This window comes from Coturnix japonica, chromosome 13 (genome assembly GCF_001577835.2).
Source record: "Coturnix japonica isolate 7356 chromosome 13, Coturnix japonica 2.1, whole genome shotgun sequence".
NCBI classification, from domain to species: Eukaryota; Metazoa; Chordata; class Aves; order Galliformes; family Phasianidae; genus Coturnix; species Coturnix japonica.
This window is the reverse complement of record NC_029528.1, coordinates 6484381-6499271: the sequence shown is the minus strand read 5'-3', so window position 1 is coordinate 6499271 and position 14891 is coordinate 6484381. Positions and strand designations below refer to the sequence as shown.

Sequence of the window (14891 nt, the reverse complement as noted above, 5' to 3'; positions counted from 1 at the left end):
AGTCATTGGCATCTCTTCCACCGAGCTCAGCATGAACAAGTTCACCATCCACCCCAGCCTTGCCTTAGCATTGAGAGGTAAAACTAAACTCTGATATGAGATAAATGTCATCTCCCCTCATAGCAAATGCTCAATTGAACTAAATTGCAGGCCCAATTCATAAAGAAATACACAAACCCTTCCTTGTTTTTGGCATTTATCAAGCAGGTAGAATGTACGTACAAAATTCCAGCCAGGGATGTCCTGACTTGGTTTGCACTCAGAAGCAATTGTGGGTGGTTTCTGGACAAGGCAGGAAGAAAACTGAATCTTCATCATCTGCCTCTCCCAGCAGTTGAGTTACTCACACCACAACTGCCCCCAGACAACAAACAATGCAGTGTGAGTTGGCTGGATGTGTCTGCATGCTTCTTTTTGAACACAAATGCAGTTTTCCCTCTGGAATCTCATAGATGCAATCCTGCTCGCCCTGGTTTGCCACTCACTGAACAGCAGAGGATTAGTCACATGGCCAGCTCAAGAGCAAGCATCATCTTCTGAACCGCGGTCTTAAAACTGAAGTGATAGTCAAATGGTTTTCAAGTCTGCATGGGTTCAGTCTCTAGGTACACAGAAAATCATTTTATGCTTTTTAAAATTGAGACTAAACTGTGGAATATATTGAATTCGTAATTAAGCGCAATTAAGGTACCCATTGTTCGCTTTCTGCAGAAGACAGTAGTGGCACAGAAGAGTAAGGTTGTTCTCTAACAACTTTCCCCATACATTCATACCAAAATTAATATCCTTATGCAATCTCATGGTCTTCCCAAGTTGTGAGGGTGCTTACCTCATCTGAGATCCCAGCAGAAAAGACCATCAGGTCAAAGTGAAATTGCAGCAGAGCAGCCCAAGGGTGCTTGGGATGAGGACTGACCACTGGGCACCGGGGATCAGAGGAAGGGACTGGGACACAGCATCCCTGCTGGGCCACTCCTTGTGCTCAGCCCCGTGCTACCAGCCTTTCCGGGAAGGGAAAGTTAACCCAACTTGTTTTCCATACAGGGCACTCCTCCTGCAGCATGCATCTTCCACTCATGTGCTTGCAAACGTGGGATTTGTTTATGAATTGGGCCATGCTTGATATAACGTATGTGATCAGTATTAAATGAAACAGAGGAAAAAAAAATCTATAGCAAATGTAGGATTATGAATGGGACTTCGCTTGTGGTCCCAGAGGTAACATACACAGTATTTTGCTATATTTAACATGGTAAAAAGAAACAACAGTATCACTCTTGGTGCCCCTACAGTCTTAATATATTTCATTAATATCTGTTTTAAGTTAAGTTGCACAACCAGTTCCCAAGACACCCTCCTGTCCCTCCCCCCAAATAAACTAGTTTTTATAACAAGATAAATATGATGTGCTTCTCCTTGCTGAGTGCATTGACTTAAGGCATAGGCACAATTCCCCTCTTTGAACAGAGATGGTATAGTCCTGTGTCCCAATACAATTGTTATCCTGGGTGACCCTTTGCATTCGAACATTGATTCAAGATAGTAACTACAGGAATAATTCATTAACAAATAATTTGAATTTGTTAATTAATCTGAAAGCGGCAGAGAAATATACATAGATAACTCAATCCTCTTTCAGAAATAAATTTTATGGAGATGTTGCTTTGTTGGGAAGCAACATTCAATCAAAACACCATGGATATCTTCCCATTGAGTCCAGCCAGTTTTGGATCAGGCCAGAATCAAACATTTAAAAACATCAAACCCTGGTACTCTTCAGACCACATGAAAACACGTGGAAATATGTTTCAAAGGAAAGGGCTAAGTTATTTCTAAAAATTACTGTCAGTGACACTGTATCTTGAAAACTGCTTAAAGAATACCAGCTTTGCTCAGATACCACTAGGGATGGGCACAGATCTGCACAAGGCAATATTTTCAGTAGCATCTCAGTATAGAAACCTTACTGTCCTCATGAGATTTACTGTGACTTGAACCCTTTTGTGCCAATTAGTACATTGGTTGCTAAACAGCTTTTACATGCATGTGGACACAGTTATGGGTCAGAATTAAAAGATCTGGGCTTATTTCAGTTCTTTCCCCCCCCCCCCCACCCCCAAACTTTATCACTGGAAATAATGCCACCAGATCAGAGTTATGGTTTATCCTACCTGCAGTAACTCCTGGACTTCAGTAAGGAAAACACACCCATGAAGAGATTTGACCACAGATATTTCAAGGCTTGAATTCTAGAGGAACCAGCATCCAAAGCCTTTGCTTTGCATTAATCTGAACTTGTCAAAATCTTTTACGTTCTTAAAAAAAAAACCTATTTCACTGTCAGTGTCTCTGACATTTGCAATCTCCACAAAATGTATGTGATCTTGGACTGCATGTCCTGAATAGAAAGAGGACAAAAATTCTAACATAGCACAGGTATTATACATCAAATTCAAATGAATTTCTGTGTTTCTATGGGTTTAACAGGTGATGGTCTTTGTTTCTATATGTATTGGTGGGTAATTTCCAAATCTTACACCTGCTCATGTATTTTAAATAATTTCAAAATTAAAGGTGGTTACAGAGGGTGTGTAGGGAGATCCAGGACACCTGTTAACTGAAGTGACTCAAGATTTTTCTCTTCTAGTCCAACTTTCATAACTTTTTTTCCTTTCAAGAACAAATACAATGCTAACTTTGTTAGCACAGAGATGACTTTAGGTTGGGGTTAGAGCTGACACGTGACATCGGAATAGCACAAGGCATTCATTGCAGGTACAGGCAAGAATCAAAGCCCTTCAGAAAGTAATTGAGCAAGATCAGGGCTTTTCTATAGGCAAAGTGCAACCCATCTCTCCCAATGGGGAGCCACACTTCAGGTGAAAATTAAAGAGTGCAGTTTAACCCCAGGTGTCTTGGATCACTCTAGGCAACCAGTACAGCACATCTGGCTGTTTTGTTTTCCTCACTGCACCAATTAAATGGTGCAAAAATAATCAGAGACGCTACTCTTGCTTTAGTATATTGGTGGTTCTACATTGGTTCCAGGGTCTACACCAGCCAGCAATCCCATTACTTTTAGGACATGGTCAAAAACAAGGGGTGATCATTAGACTGTACTGTTACAGAAGGGTCCAGGGGAGCATCAAGCCCAATTCAGTAGATTGTACCAGTAAATTTTGGTGTGGGAAAGAGAAATGCTACACAAATGTAACAGGGTCACCCTGGGATTCCTTGTACTGAAACATCATTTTACACAGAGGATATATATAATTTTATATATATATATATATTTTATATATATATTCACACACACGCGCGCACACAAAAAAAGTCTTTGATAGGCTTTCTGTGTTCTAGTAAAAATAGTTGGCAGCTGCACTCTAGGAGACCAGAATTGGCTTTTGTGCTGCCTGCGATGCCCACTGCAAATTGTCTCTCAAAGGCAGACGCTTGTATTTATCTGGCAGGTGGAGCTAGTGCCTGCCTGAGACAGAAATAACCTCCCATTGGGGCACACACAGAGCTCGTAGATTTTTTGCCTGGACCCTGCAGAAGAGGAAGATCCTTGAGGCAAGTTAGGTAGTTTGATTTTTGCAGAATTCAATGTTATCTGAAGTCGGAGGAGGGGAGAGAGAGAAAAAGAGAGAGGATTAGTGAAAAGCTGTTATTTTTGATCTCGCTATTAAGGAGGCCTCCTCTGGACAACTGAGCTGCTACAAAAACTGGGCAGTCAAGTGTGTGAAGCTGGGGAAGGGCTGACATCACTGAGTCTACCATGAGACCTCCACTCTTTTTCTGTTAATCTACATTTTCTTGCCTTGTTGCTTCCTGGGACGCCAGCATGTGAGTAAAGCCCTGCAGCACCCAGCAGCGTGGTGAAAGTGCCCTCATCACTTGGTAGGCAGCATGATCGGATCACCTTCATGCAGTGATGAACCCCCTCCTCTGCTGGGACTCCTGGCACTCTGCTCTCATTTCCAGTCATGTTTGAAGGTTCACAGCACTCATTTTTATGTGTGTTTTATGTGTACGTGTAACACCTTTATGTATATTAGTATTGTGTATATTAGAAATTACTTGAATGCCATAACAGACCTAAATTTTCCCTTATAAAACAGAACATAAAAGTGAACACACAAAGGAGGTTTTCTAACGTGACTGAGAAGAGCACAGTAAATAAACCCGATAGACCTGTGAGTGTCCCTGTTCATTGCAGGGAGGTTGGACCAGATGGACTTTAAGGGCTCCTTCCAACTCAAATGATTGTAGGAGTCTCTAAACTACAGCCCAGAATATGACAGGGCAACTGACACTGACTGACTCTTATCTTGCAATTACAGTAAAGATCACTTCAGTTTTAGTATGCAGCCATCTGATTGCCTGAAAGAGACAGGCCAATATATGTTGTTAAAAAACAAATTAGCATTAAAAACATGAAGGCAACTGCTTGCAGTCGTGAAATGCCTTGAATTTCAATTGCAGTATATTAGGTAAGAGTTTTATTGCTATTTTTGTTTTGCTTTGTTTTGTTTTAAACTCCTCGCCAAGGGGATCTGGAATATCTTAAAATGCAAATGTTTAGAAATAACAGAAATTGCAATAAGAATCTCAATCTGTGAGTCACTGAGGACACTAAGAAAGGAAAACAGCAGGAGGCTGTACTGGATCTCACATCCTATGGGAAGCCTCCAGTGAGGTTCTCCTTGGGTTCCCATCATCCACATCCTTCAGTGTCTTCCACAGCTGTGGCAGAAGGAGGGGATGAGAACAGGTGTGCATGTTCTCCTGAGACACCAGAAGAGGTTTAACTCCACACCTCTTTTACTTCTGTTCTCTTATCAGCTTCAGTTATTTTCTCTTTCCCTGTAGAAGTTTTCCCATTGCAACACCCTGTGTCTCCTAATGTTCACATTCTTTCCAAAATGAAAACATCAGCTATAAAAGCTTTTTGGATCAATACGGGTGAATTAAGCTCTTCTCATAGAAAATATGTATGATAAAAGATTTAATTATGTTGGCCACGTAAATCCTGCTTTAAAGTGACAAGGAAACAAAGAATTTAGGAGCGCTGTGTACTTTAGTGCTGCATAAATTTGCCTGAACCACAGATGCTATTATCCGAGCACTTTAAAAATAATGAATTAGCCTTCTCCACAGAGCGAGCCTTGTTTGCATATGATATGTTCAATCACTGCTAACACAACCTGTGCTAGGAAGGCTTCACCAGTGCTTTTAGAATAGCATCATGGTTCTGTGACTTGAAACTCGTTTTTCAAGTGCTAAGTGAATAGGAAGGTTATAAATCTGCAGAGATCTGAAGCTTGGTTTGTGTTTGTCAGAAAGCCTGATGCTCTTTGCTTACCTCTCCATCTTTGGATTCCAGCCTGAGCTCTGTCCTGCACGTGGCTTTCAAGCTGCCGGCCTCAGCGTTGATCTCGATGCCCTTTGGAGCCTCCATCACCAGTGCACGCGTGGGTGACTCCAGTCTGAAAGAGAAGAGCGTCTTACTGAGCCTGGTGGGCTGAGGATTTGTGTGTAACCTTGGGGTGTGGTCTTGAACAGTCTAAGTACTGCAAGGCAGCCTGGCACCACCCAAAGTTCAGATTCACAGCTGGTTCAGTCAGCAGAAAGAAATCATGTGAGACAACAGAATCATAAAGGATGGAACAGACCATTAAGATCATCTAGTCCAACCCCAACCCGCTCCCACCATGTCCACTAATCCATGTCCCTCAGTGTGACGTCCACCTTCTTCCTGAACACTTCCAGGGATGGTGACTCCACTACCTCCCTGGGCAGCCTGCACCAATGCCTGACCACTGAAATCTTTCCTAATATCCAACCTGAACATGGTAAAAGATTCCACAAATCCAATCTGCCAGCATTTCACATCAGCTTTGCTGAGCTGTAAATGCTAGAATGAGAAGCGAGGTGCAATAAAGCTTCCACTGTGATTAACTCCCTCATGCAATAGCTCAGCTTTGTAACTAATGAATACTAACGGGGGATATTAGCAAAGCAAGATAGCTACACAGAGAGCACAACCACTTTTCCTCCTCAAAGCACTGCTAAGCAGGAGCAAATTCATTCTTGTGACTCCCTGTAACATGAAGTATTTAAAGGTTTAATGACATAAGAAAATGGACAAAAGAAAAAGATGGAAATACCCCAAATTCTAAGTCTCCAGTGCTATGCTCACATTGCAGTGCTCACAGCAGCACCCTCCCCAGTGCTTCGACCCCTCCTAACTCTGGTTATGTGAGGGAGATCTGACAACCCCATTACAGCTCTGGCTAACACAGCCAAACCTTTTAGTTGAGGCAATTGAGGTTAATGCTTTCAGATCTGGAAGTCAAGGTTCAGTCTTTCTGGCTGATTATTCATTCATAGATCCTGCATTGTACTTGTCTCTTCTTTATAAAACAGACTCTCATTACTTTCTGTATTGAAAATAACAATAAAAATTACTTCTCCCTCTTTGGCAACTCCTCCTTGTTGACTTTATCACAGCTAATTTGCTGTACCATGAGCAAATCTCAACTGCAATCTCACCAGCTGAAGCCAGAAGGACAACTTGAACAAAAGATCCTCTCCTTTGGGCAGCAACTGCAGTGACAACCAAAGCACGAAGCTGCACACACCCACCCAGCTCTCCTGGGCATCTTTTAGGATTTGACTGCATTACTGCAGCAGTACTTCAGCTCTTTCTCTGCTCTTCACATACAATCATTTGTGCAAGTCAATGTATTCTTAAATGGACTCCTGCTGGTACCAAGACAACATTATGAGAGACTGAGGGAGTTTGGCCATATTTATTGCAGCCAGCAGTTCAATAAAGCAGAGGCACAGCTCCCTCTGTGTGGCACTTTCCAAGTTATGACCTTCCCTCTTGCAGGTGTCTTCACGCTGCTGGGTTTCAAATACCTTTCCCTTAAGAGCCCAAACTCATCCACGATTTCCTGGCTGACTCAACTCAATCTGAATGTCAGAGAAGTGAGGCAAAAACAGTGAGCACAGCCTCATCGTTCCCATCCTCTGCACAACCATCCTGAGCTGCTTTTTGTTTGCTTTCTGGAGGGAAGTTACATCCCACATAAACCTTCTTCTGATCCCTCTGCTGGTGTCAGCCCGTGGCTGTTCCCTACACAAGGAACTGAAGGTTAAGGTGGCTGCTGCTACTCATTTTCTTTTTCTTTCTCCTGATTGAATTGCAGATGGCATGGTGGAGAAAAAGCCTGCAAAGAATGATTGACGTTAAATAGTGTTACCTCAAATAAGAACCTCTCTAACCTTCCAATTGCAATAACTGCCTTTCCAGTATCTCTTAGAATTCCTTTACAGTAAAAATAGAGCACAAAGCCTTAGTGCTCTGGCACATGCACTCTGGTGGCTTTCATTACAGTGGGTGAACACACTCTGCTTACCCCACATTTTCACTGGGGGTTTCTGCCCCTCACTGTTCTCACCTTTGGTGGCACACCCTCCATAAGGACCATCTGTGTGCACTCAGCCCCAGTATATCAGCTGTAGGATGCAGGCACATGTTGTGTCCCGCTTCTGCTGCTCCACAATCCTCCAGAAGAGAAGCAGATCCAGGGCCAAGAAGGTCTTAAGTCAGTATTCACTAGAGGTCATGCCCAAACCCAAGGACAATTGAACTAATCTGAGGATAAAATAATTCCCAAGAGCCATGGCCAGGTGACTCTTCAGCATTCTGGCATCTCAGTGGCTTCAATTTCTTTCACGCTTTGGCTGTCTGAAAACATTTGTTCATCTGTTAATCTTGTAGCTCTTCTGGCCATGGAGAAATAAACCTTCTAAGTGCAAAACACTGATCAGAGACCACAGTGCAAATGAACTCAGTTACAACAGCAGCACTCAATTGCTGCCCTGTATAAGAGCAGTCTCCCCCTCCCACACCAGTGTTGTACTGGAGAGAGCTAAGGAATAGGGAATTAGCAAATAGCATCCTGTGGTGGGGGATCATACAGTGGACAGGAGGGGATGTTCTACTTCCAGAACCTCCCTTATGCACACAAACTGAGCTAAATTCCTGCTTTGAATAAGCAAACAAGCACCTAGAAGTTTATCAGACAACACTGCCTCCACCCAGTGGAATCCTACTGGCAGAAGAACAATATCTTCAAAACACTGATGAAGCCCCATGCAATTTCATACATATCCTAATCCCCACAGAGCTCTTGCACTGTGGAGGAACATACGTCCCTCTTGAGCATCTCCTGATAGCCCATGGCGTAACATGGTACCAGCACACAACACCGGGGTTCTGCTCTTTGCAGAACCATGTGTCTTTCTTAAAATTAGCTGAGCCAAACTTAATTCTGTTTCTCCTACATTACTGGCTCAGACAGCTGCAATCTTGCTGACATGCTGAATTAACCAAACCCCATCCCTTCAACATTGTAAGTATCATTTTGAAGCCCAGAGCTTTCTTTTTTTAGAACCTCAAATTAACAGTAACAGGCAGCTCTTCCAGTGACAAGAATCGTGCGCTTGCAGCTCATGTGGTTTTGCACTTGTACCATGAGTTTGGAATTCTACTCTTTGCACTCTCTTGCAAACCTGTTTGACAATGGTGTCACCTGTCTGCATGGGACATTTGTCCCATTTTACCCTACTGAAAGCAAGGACAAAAAGGTCCTGATAAAATTGTCTTTGGCATTTGAAAGGTGTATGATTGCAAAGGGCTTAATTGGATTACTTTCTGTTTCCTAAATTGATCCCTGAGACATCTGTCTATAAATCAGGAGCTGAAAAATCCATGCAGAGCCTCAGAAAGGAGTTGAGGACTTTATGCTCTAGGAGCATTGAGAAATGTTTACCGAATACTTTCATTTGAAGCAAGTGTTTAAGAGACACTCTGCTTTTAAACCTAATTCTGTCTTCCAGAGCAGAACCAATTTGAAGACTAATAATGAAAGAAAATGATTTAGCGATGAACAGATAATTTGTTCAAAATCAACATTTGTTTTTCAGTAGGATACTCTGGAGCTTTCAGCAGGATTCACATCTCCCAGCTAGGTGTAAGCCCGTACTTACAGCCAGAGGCTGCAAAGGTGGCTGCATGAATATAGATTGTTTCATTACTTGCTCCTGCTCTTGAATTTCCATCCCACCAATTGGCACATAAGCTCTTTTTTATTGACTGTAGGTGCTGCTTATTTTTATTCCACTGTCTTGAGGACCTCTTTGACAGAGCTATGCAAGTAGAGGAGGTTCACTCCTATGCAGAGTTACACCCATTTCCAAACTTGATGAATTCATAACTGGGATAAAATGATCCTGCCACTGCCAGAAAGTTGCTCCTGTCCTACCTACAGCCTCTTGTCTGGGTGATGACCATGAAAACCTTTCTTATAGCTCCCAGGTTGCCAAGCAAGCGAAAAATTTTCAAGTAATGGGATATTCAAAACTACTGAAGAAGCCCAAGATCCACTTACTACACCAGGTGTTGGGTACTTCTGCAAAACTCCATTGAGTACCTAAATACCATAGCAAATCTGACCCTTAATCGTACTTAGTTCTGCAACAGAGGTAATAGCACTTCGAAGCTCCACCGGGAGAATGGAAAGGTAAATAGAGAGGTTGTGAAGCAGTTACATACTGTAATAACTGAGGTCAGGTAGGTACCATAGCTGAAGATGGATGGCAAATGGATAACTGATGTTCCCAAAACTCTGGTATTAAGCTCTTACCTTCATCAAAAACACCGTTCCTCCCACTGAGCACACTCAGCCTGCACAGCAATGTGCAAGGCGATGAATGAAAAGGAAGCCTCTCTGCAGCTCACCATGCTTAATGGACAGTGCTAAATGTGTCTCTTAAGCCCTTTTACTCAAACCTACCACCAAAGCACTCTGATTTTAAAGAGCTGTAATAGCATACGTGCATCCCACAGTGAAACCCGCTACTGCTGGAAATCCTGTGCTCCTGGAAGCCAATGAGACAGCAAAAATTTCGGTGCCATTCCTCCTTGGTTTTGAAAACTCCAAGAATAACTTGAAGGAGGTCAGCACTTGGGTCTGCATTGCAGTTCTGGTGTAAAGATCATTACTTACCCAGACTTCTAGTTTTCATTTCCTTCACCATAAAAAGCCACATTAATCACCCCAGCAGTGTGGATTATGGTTCCTTCCTCTCCCCTTCCTCAACCCCACTGGAATAATCCATCTTTTGCCTTACTATTATGAATGGATTTTGGAATTAGGGGAGAAAAGGACATAGCTGATGTTAGGGCAGTACCACCAGCAGCTAAGGGCTGCTGCTGTGCTTCCAATAGTATTTATATCATTTCCTTATAATAATAAAGGTCAATGTGAATAATTCCTGGGGAAAATACTCGCCAGAGTCCAGCTCCAATGCAAACAAGACTTGCAGTTTGCTCATAGAATACAAGGAATGGCCTTGAGCTTCAGAATTTCTTGTTCCCAACATAAGATTTTCCTGCATTAGGCACAAACTTCATTTGCAGTGTGGAAATGGAAAGAGAAGTTTGCTCTCAGGAGGTGAGGAGCATATGATGCAGCAGTGTGGTAACATGAGTTAATTTAATTTTGCTTAGAAACCTCTGGACTGAGAATAGAGCATGTATTACTGCAGCTGTAGCCCATTATTTCTAATGACTCTAATTATTTCTTAAGGTATCCATCTGACCAGCTATAAGATTTCACATTGAGCATAAAATTAGCCAATGTTACCACTGTGCCTGCTTACATCTCATACAATTGGTAAATTATGCTAGCAAGTAAATGTAGAGCTCCATCAATTTGCTGGTAATGAACCAGTATCTCAGGTTGAAATTTGCTTTCAGTTTTAACGCTCTCGTTTCAATGAAATCAATGGGATCATCCATTCCCAGTGACTTATACTTCTTACTCCATTATTTGTGTTATCTTACATAAATCTATTTACAGAATAAAACACAATAATTTACTCCTCATTAATTGGAAGGTAATTAGCTTTTACTGAAGAGCAAAGGAAGCATGCTTAATTTCCATTTCCAGAATGCTTTTAAACTTTTTAATTGCCTTATGTGTGCTTGGAGTAGAGCAGAAAGTTCGGGAGGGGGAACAAGAACTGGGACTCACCTGGTCAAAACCTTAACTGAAGTTCAGCCAAATTCTTGTAATCTTATGAGGAGCAAAAGGCTCTGTCATGAGCAATACCCATCTGCCCTACGTTTCTTTCCTACTGGAAGGGACTGCTATTTCATGAGAACAAAACGAGCTAGAATACAGCAGTGGCAATGACACAAAGCTTAAGGTAAAACAGGAAAAGAGCAAAAGTAGTAGTAAAAAAGGAGACCTGGCCTTGAAGTGAGAGTTTAAAATAAAAACAGAAAAACAAAATCTCTCATTCCTAATCATGCCACCAAAATTTTGAGTAAATACATTGTCACATGTGGCACAGCACAAAAGCAGCAAGCACTCTGAAAGCTTACAGAATGTATCATCGCTAATAATAAGATATGTATCCCCATTATTTATTCCCTAGCATTGACATAAACCTTGTTTGCAATTACATTTTAATGAAGCACTCCAATTACTGTTTGAATGAGGACATCTGATTACAGTCTCAATCAACATAAATAAATCTTGCTTATGAAAGGTTTCCAGGGTATTTTCTTTAGCAACATTAATTACAGAAGTAAACAAGGATATATGATTATAATGGCACCCAATTGTAAATCCTTGCTATAGCTGTAAATATTCCTTAGTTTGACAGCATGCATCACAATACAGTTTCCAGAGTGTATGCAGCAAATCTGTTAAATGACAATCCCAATGCAGCCTTACTCTGAAATAGATTTTTATGGCCACATCTAATTCCTAATAAGATCTAGTTTCTTTCAGCTATCACCCACAAACTATGGTTAATTCCTAAGGAAAATCCAATTAAATCTGCCAGAGACCTGACAGGAGCAGAGGTCTAATGATGCTTTATTGGAAATTACAGTTTTCTAATTGAGTCAGAGATAAGTCTGGTTCAAATGGCAAGGAGGACAACTTCACTTCTCCATATTTGGACAACAGAGATGCTAAAGAGATTTTGTACAAAGCTGAGTGAAGAGAGAGAAGAAGGAATGGATAAAATAATGTGAATTACCCTTATGTATAAGTTATGGATGAAATTTAGTATTTCCTTGGATTATGATGCTGGATGAACAGTCCTGCTTGGGATGTGCAAGTGCTGCAGTCCCTGATGAACGAATTGTGTGTGGGGAACAATCCTCCCCTTTTGCCAGCCTACATCTGTCAGTTCTGACCATTTCTCTCTGCAAAAAGGAGCAGTTTGAAACCATTATAGAACAGGTCAAAGCCAGCATTAGGAAGATGCTTAGCTAATGTTGAAAGATTCAAACAGGTCTAGATCAATGAGATAAATGGGAAACCAAAGGAGACTGAAGGTGTGGCTCACGGGAGCCCATTGCTGTGTATTCAGAGCACTGAAAGCAATAAAACCAGAAAAAAATAGAGGTCTCAAAATACAATTGTATTTTCTTTGTGAATATTTATCAAGTTAAAGCATGGGAATTGCTGAAGGAGATGAAGGAGCTGTAATTACGTGGGTTGTCCCTAACGTTTTTTGTTTTGTTTTTTAATTATTTTTTTAAGCAATCTCTAGAATGGTGTACAGGAAGAAAAATATAGTATTTAAAGGACAAAAAGAGAGATCAAATGTAAAAGATCAAATTACTCTAGAGAGAAAGATGTAGTGCGTAATACTATTGAGATCTGGTTTCATTATGAACTGGAGAAGTGGTGAAGGGTAGAGACTGTCAAAGAACAAAGTACGAGATTAATGTTTTACGAAGTAGAGGTATGGCTGAGAAAATTAAAATCATCCGGATAATTAAAAAATGCTGTTGCTTATAAATCAAGGAAGGAAATTATCATAGAAATTGGGAGACAGTCAAAAACGATGTGTGGTAAATACAGAAGCAGTTTAAGATGATGATGATGCATTTTAGGGGCTAGGGAAGGGACTGAGGGATGCAAAATGAGTTGTTCCTATTCTAGTGATGACGACAGTGATGCTCTCCTCGCCTGGTGGGCTGTGAGCAGATTGGTCTCGTTCTGAATCCCCACTGTGCCCGACAGACGTGAGCAGAGAGCTGTCTGCAGGATTCCCTCCATCCTGCCGTGCTCAATCTTTCAGCCTTAATTGATGAGCTCCAAAGCCATTACAGGACCAAGTGGTGGGATAGTGCAGCAAAACCAGAGCAACAGCAAAATCACAGAATCAAAGAGGTTGGAAAAGCCCACTGAGATCAACAAGTCTAACCTCAACCTACCCCTGCTGACCACGTCCCTCAGCTCTGGAACACCTCCAAGGATGGTGACCCCACCACTTCCCTGTGCTGCCATGCCAACATCTAACTACTTTTTCAGAACAGAATTTTCTCCTAAACATGGAATGGTCAGGGCTGCATCCAGAGCCACTCAGCCCCATTGGTGCTAATATCTGAAGCACACTGCCAATTTCTCAAGGAAGAGGAGTTACCAGCTGGGAGAACAGAAGCGATTAATAAAACCACAGCAGTTGTAGGTGAGACTGAAGAGATTCAGCCAGACCACAGCCCTATTTATTAATATAATTAATGCCAGGAATCAACCATAGGAAACACAGTGAGATAAAGAAGCAGAGAATCTGCTTTGGTTAGAGGAAAGGCAAGGAACAAATGTCTTTTCTTCTGGAACGATAAAAGAGGAATAGTGAATGACATTACCACTGAGTGGTTGAGTAAGAGCAGTAAGGAAACCACTGCTACTGATGCTACTGGCTGGAACTTTACAGACTCTCATTTCTATTAGACATCTCAACAACAAGCATGGAACATTCCCTGGGTCAAAACAAGCCAAGTAACGGTCTCAGGCTGGCAGTTCCTTCACAGAGGCTTGTGAACTACATTGTGTTAATTGCATGCAGTTTCTCTGTGCTCCCAGCAGGGCCAAGTGACAGTCTCAGGAGCTAGACATGCCCCAGCTAACACATAAAGCACCATCTTCTGTGTGTTGGCTATACCTCCTTATGCAACTTACTGCAGCAAAATAAAACAAATTGAAACAAAACAAATTCCTCCTCCTGTTGGGTACATTAATGAGAACACTCATTTCACACATGGAGAAAAATAATTACTTTTTATGTTACTTTAATTGCCTAAACCAGAAATGCATTTTCCAGAAACAAAGGTTGGGCTGGTGTAGGTTTCTAATTACAGGTTGAAAGCTTCTAATTAAACAGCATTAATTGGAAGAAACCTTTTCAGCCAGAATTACAGAAGAGGCTGCTAGGATTGGGTATTATCTTGATGCACTGCCACCAAACCAGCGGTGAAATAAAGAAATAGAAACAGCATTGTAGCTCCTCAAGCCACTGGTGTAGCTTGATGCCTAGTAGCGGGGTATGTAGAAGCATGCTGGCCTCAGACCTCCCACCTGCAGCTGTGGGCTGAGCAATATCACATCAGCCCAGTCCTAACACCTACAGGGTTACAGTGAGTTGGTGCTGGTCAACATGATCGGACACAAGCGCTGCATTAGTTTTTGGAGCATGTAACAAAATTTATGTTGGCTTCTGCATGGCTGCAGGAGGACAAATGCCACCAGAGCTGGCATAATATTAGAAAATCCAATGGAAAGACGGAACTTGGGTCAGATAAAACTTGCTAGATTGATCCATTTCTTAACCTAACATACATAGTACTCTACTTCAGGGTGACTTTCACGTGCAGGGAAGGCAGCAAAATATCACTGAATCAATTTGGGCCAACTCCACTACTTTCAAGGCTTGCTCTTTTGTCCCACTTCAGAAGACTTGCATGAAGCAATCGTTATTTTTTAATCTTTTATTTCCAGGTTGTTGCG

At 41.8% G+C, this 14891-nt stretch overlaps 1 protein-coding gene across 6 annotated transcripts in view; it reads right to left on the bottom strand.

The window, feature by feature from the left end:
* Positions 1-727: 727 nt before the first annotated feature.
* SGCD (sarcoglycan delta) overlaps positions 728-14891 on the bottom strand; it is a 297420-nt gene continuing 283256 nt past the window's right edge. For 5 of the 6 annotated variants that reach the window (XM_015875788.2, XM_015875787.2, XM_015875791.2 and 2 more), the window contains 2 exons: positions 5366-5489; positions 728-3613 (listed from right to left, as the gene is read on the bottom strand). In XM_015875788.2, coding sequence (XP_015731274.1) covers positions 3440-3613; positions 5366-5489 — 298 coding nt within the window. In that variant the 3' untranslated portion in view covers positions 728-3439. Of the gene's footprint in view, positions 3614-3989; positions 4747-5365; positions 5490-14891 lie in introns of those variants that run through there. The other variant, XM_015875793.2, reaches the window with a different exon arrangement.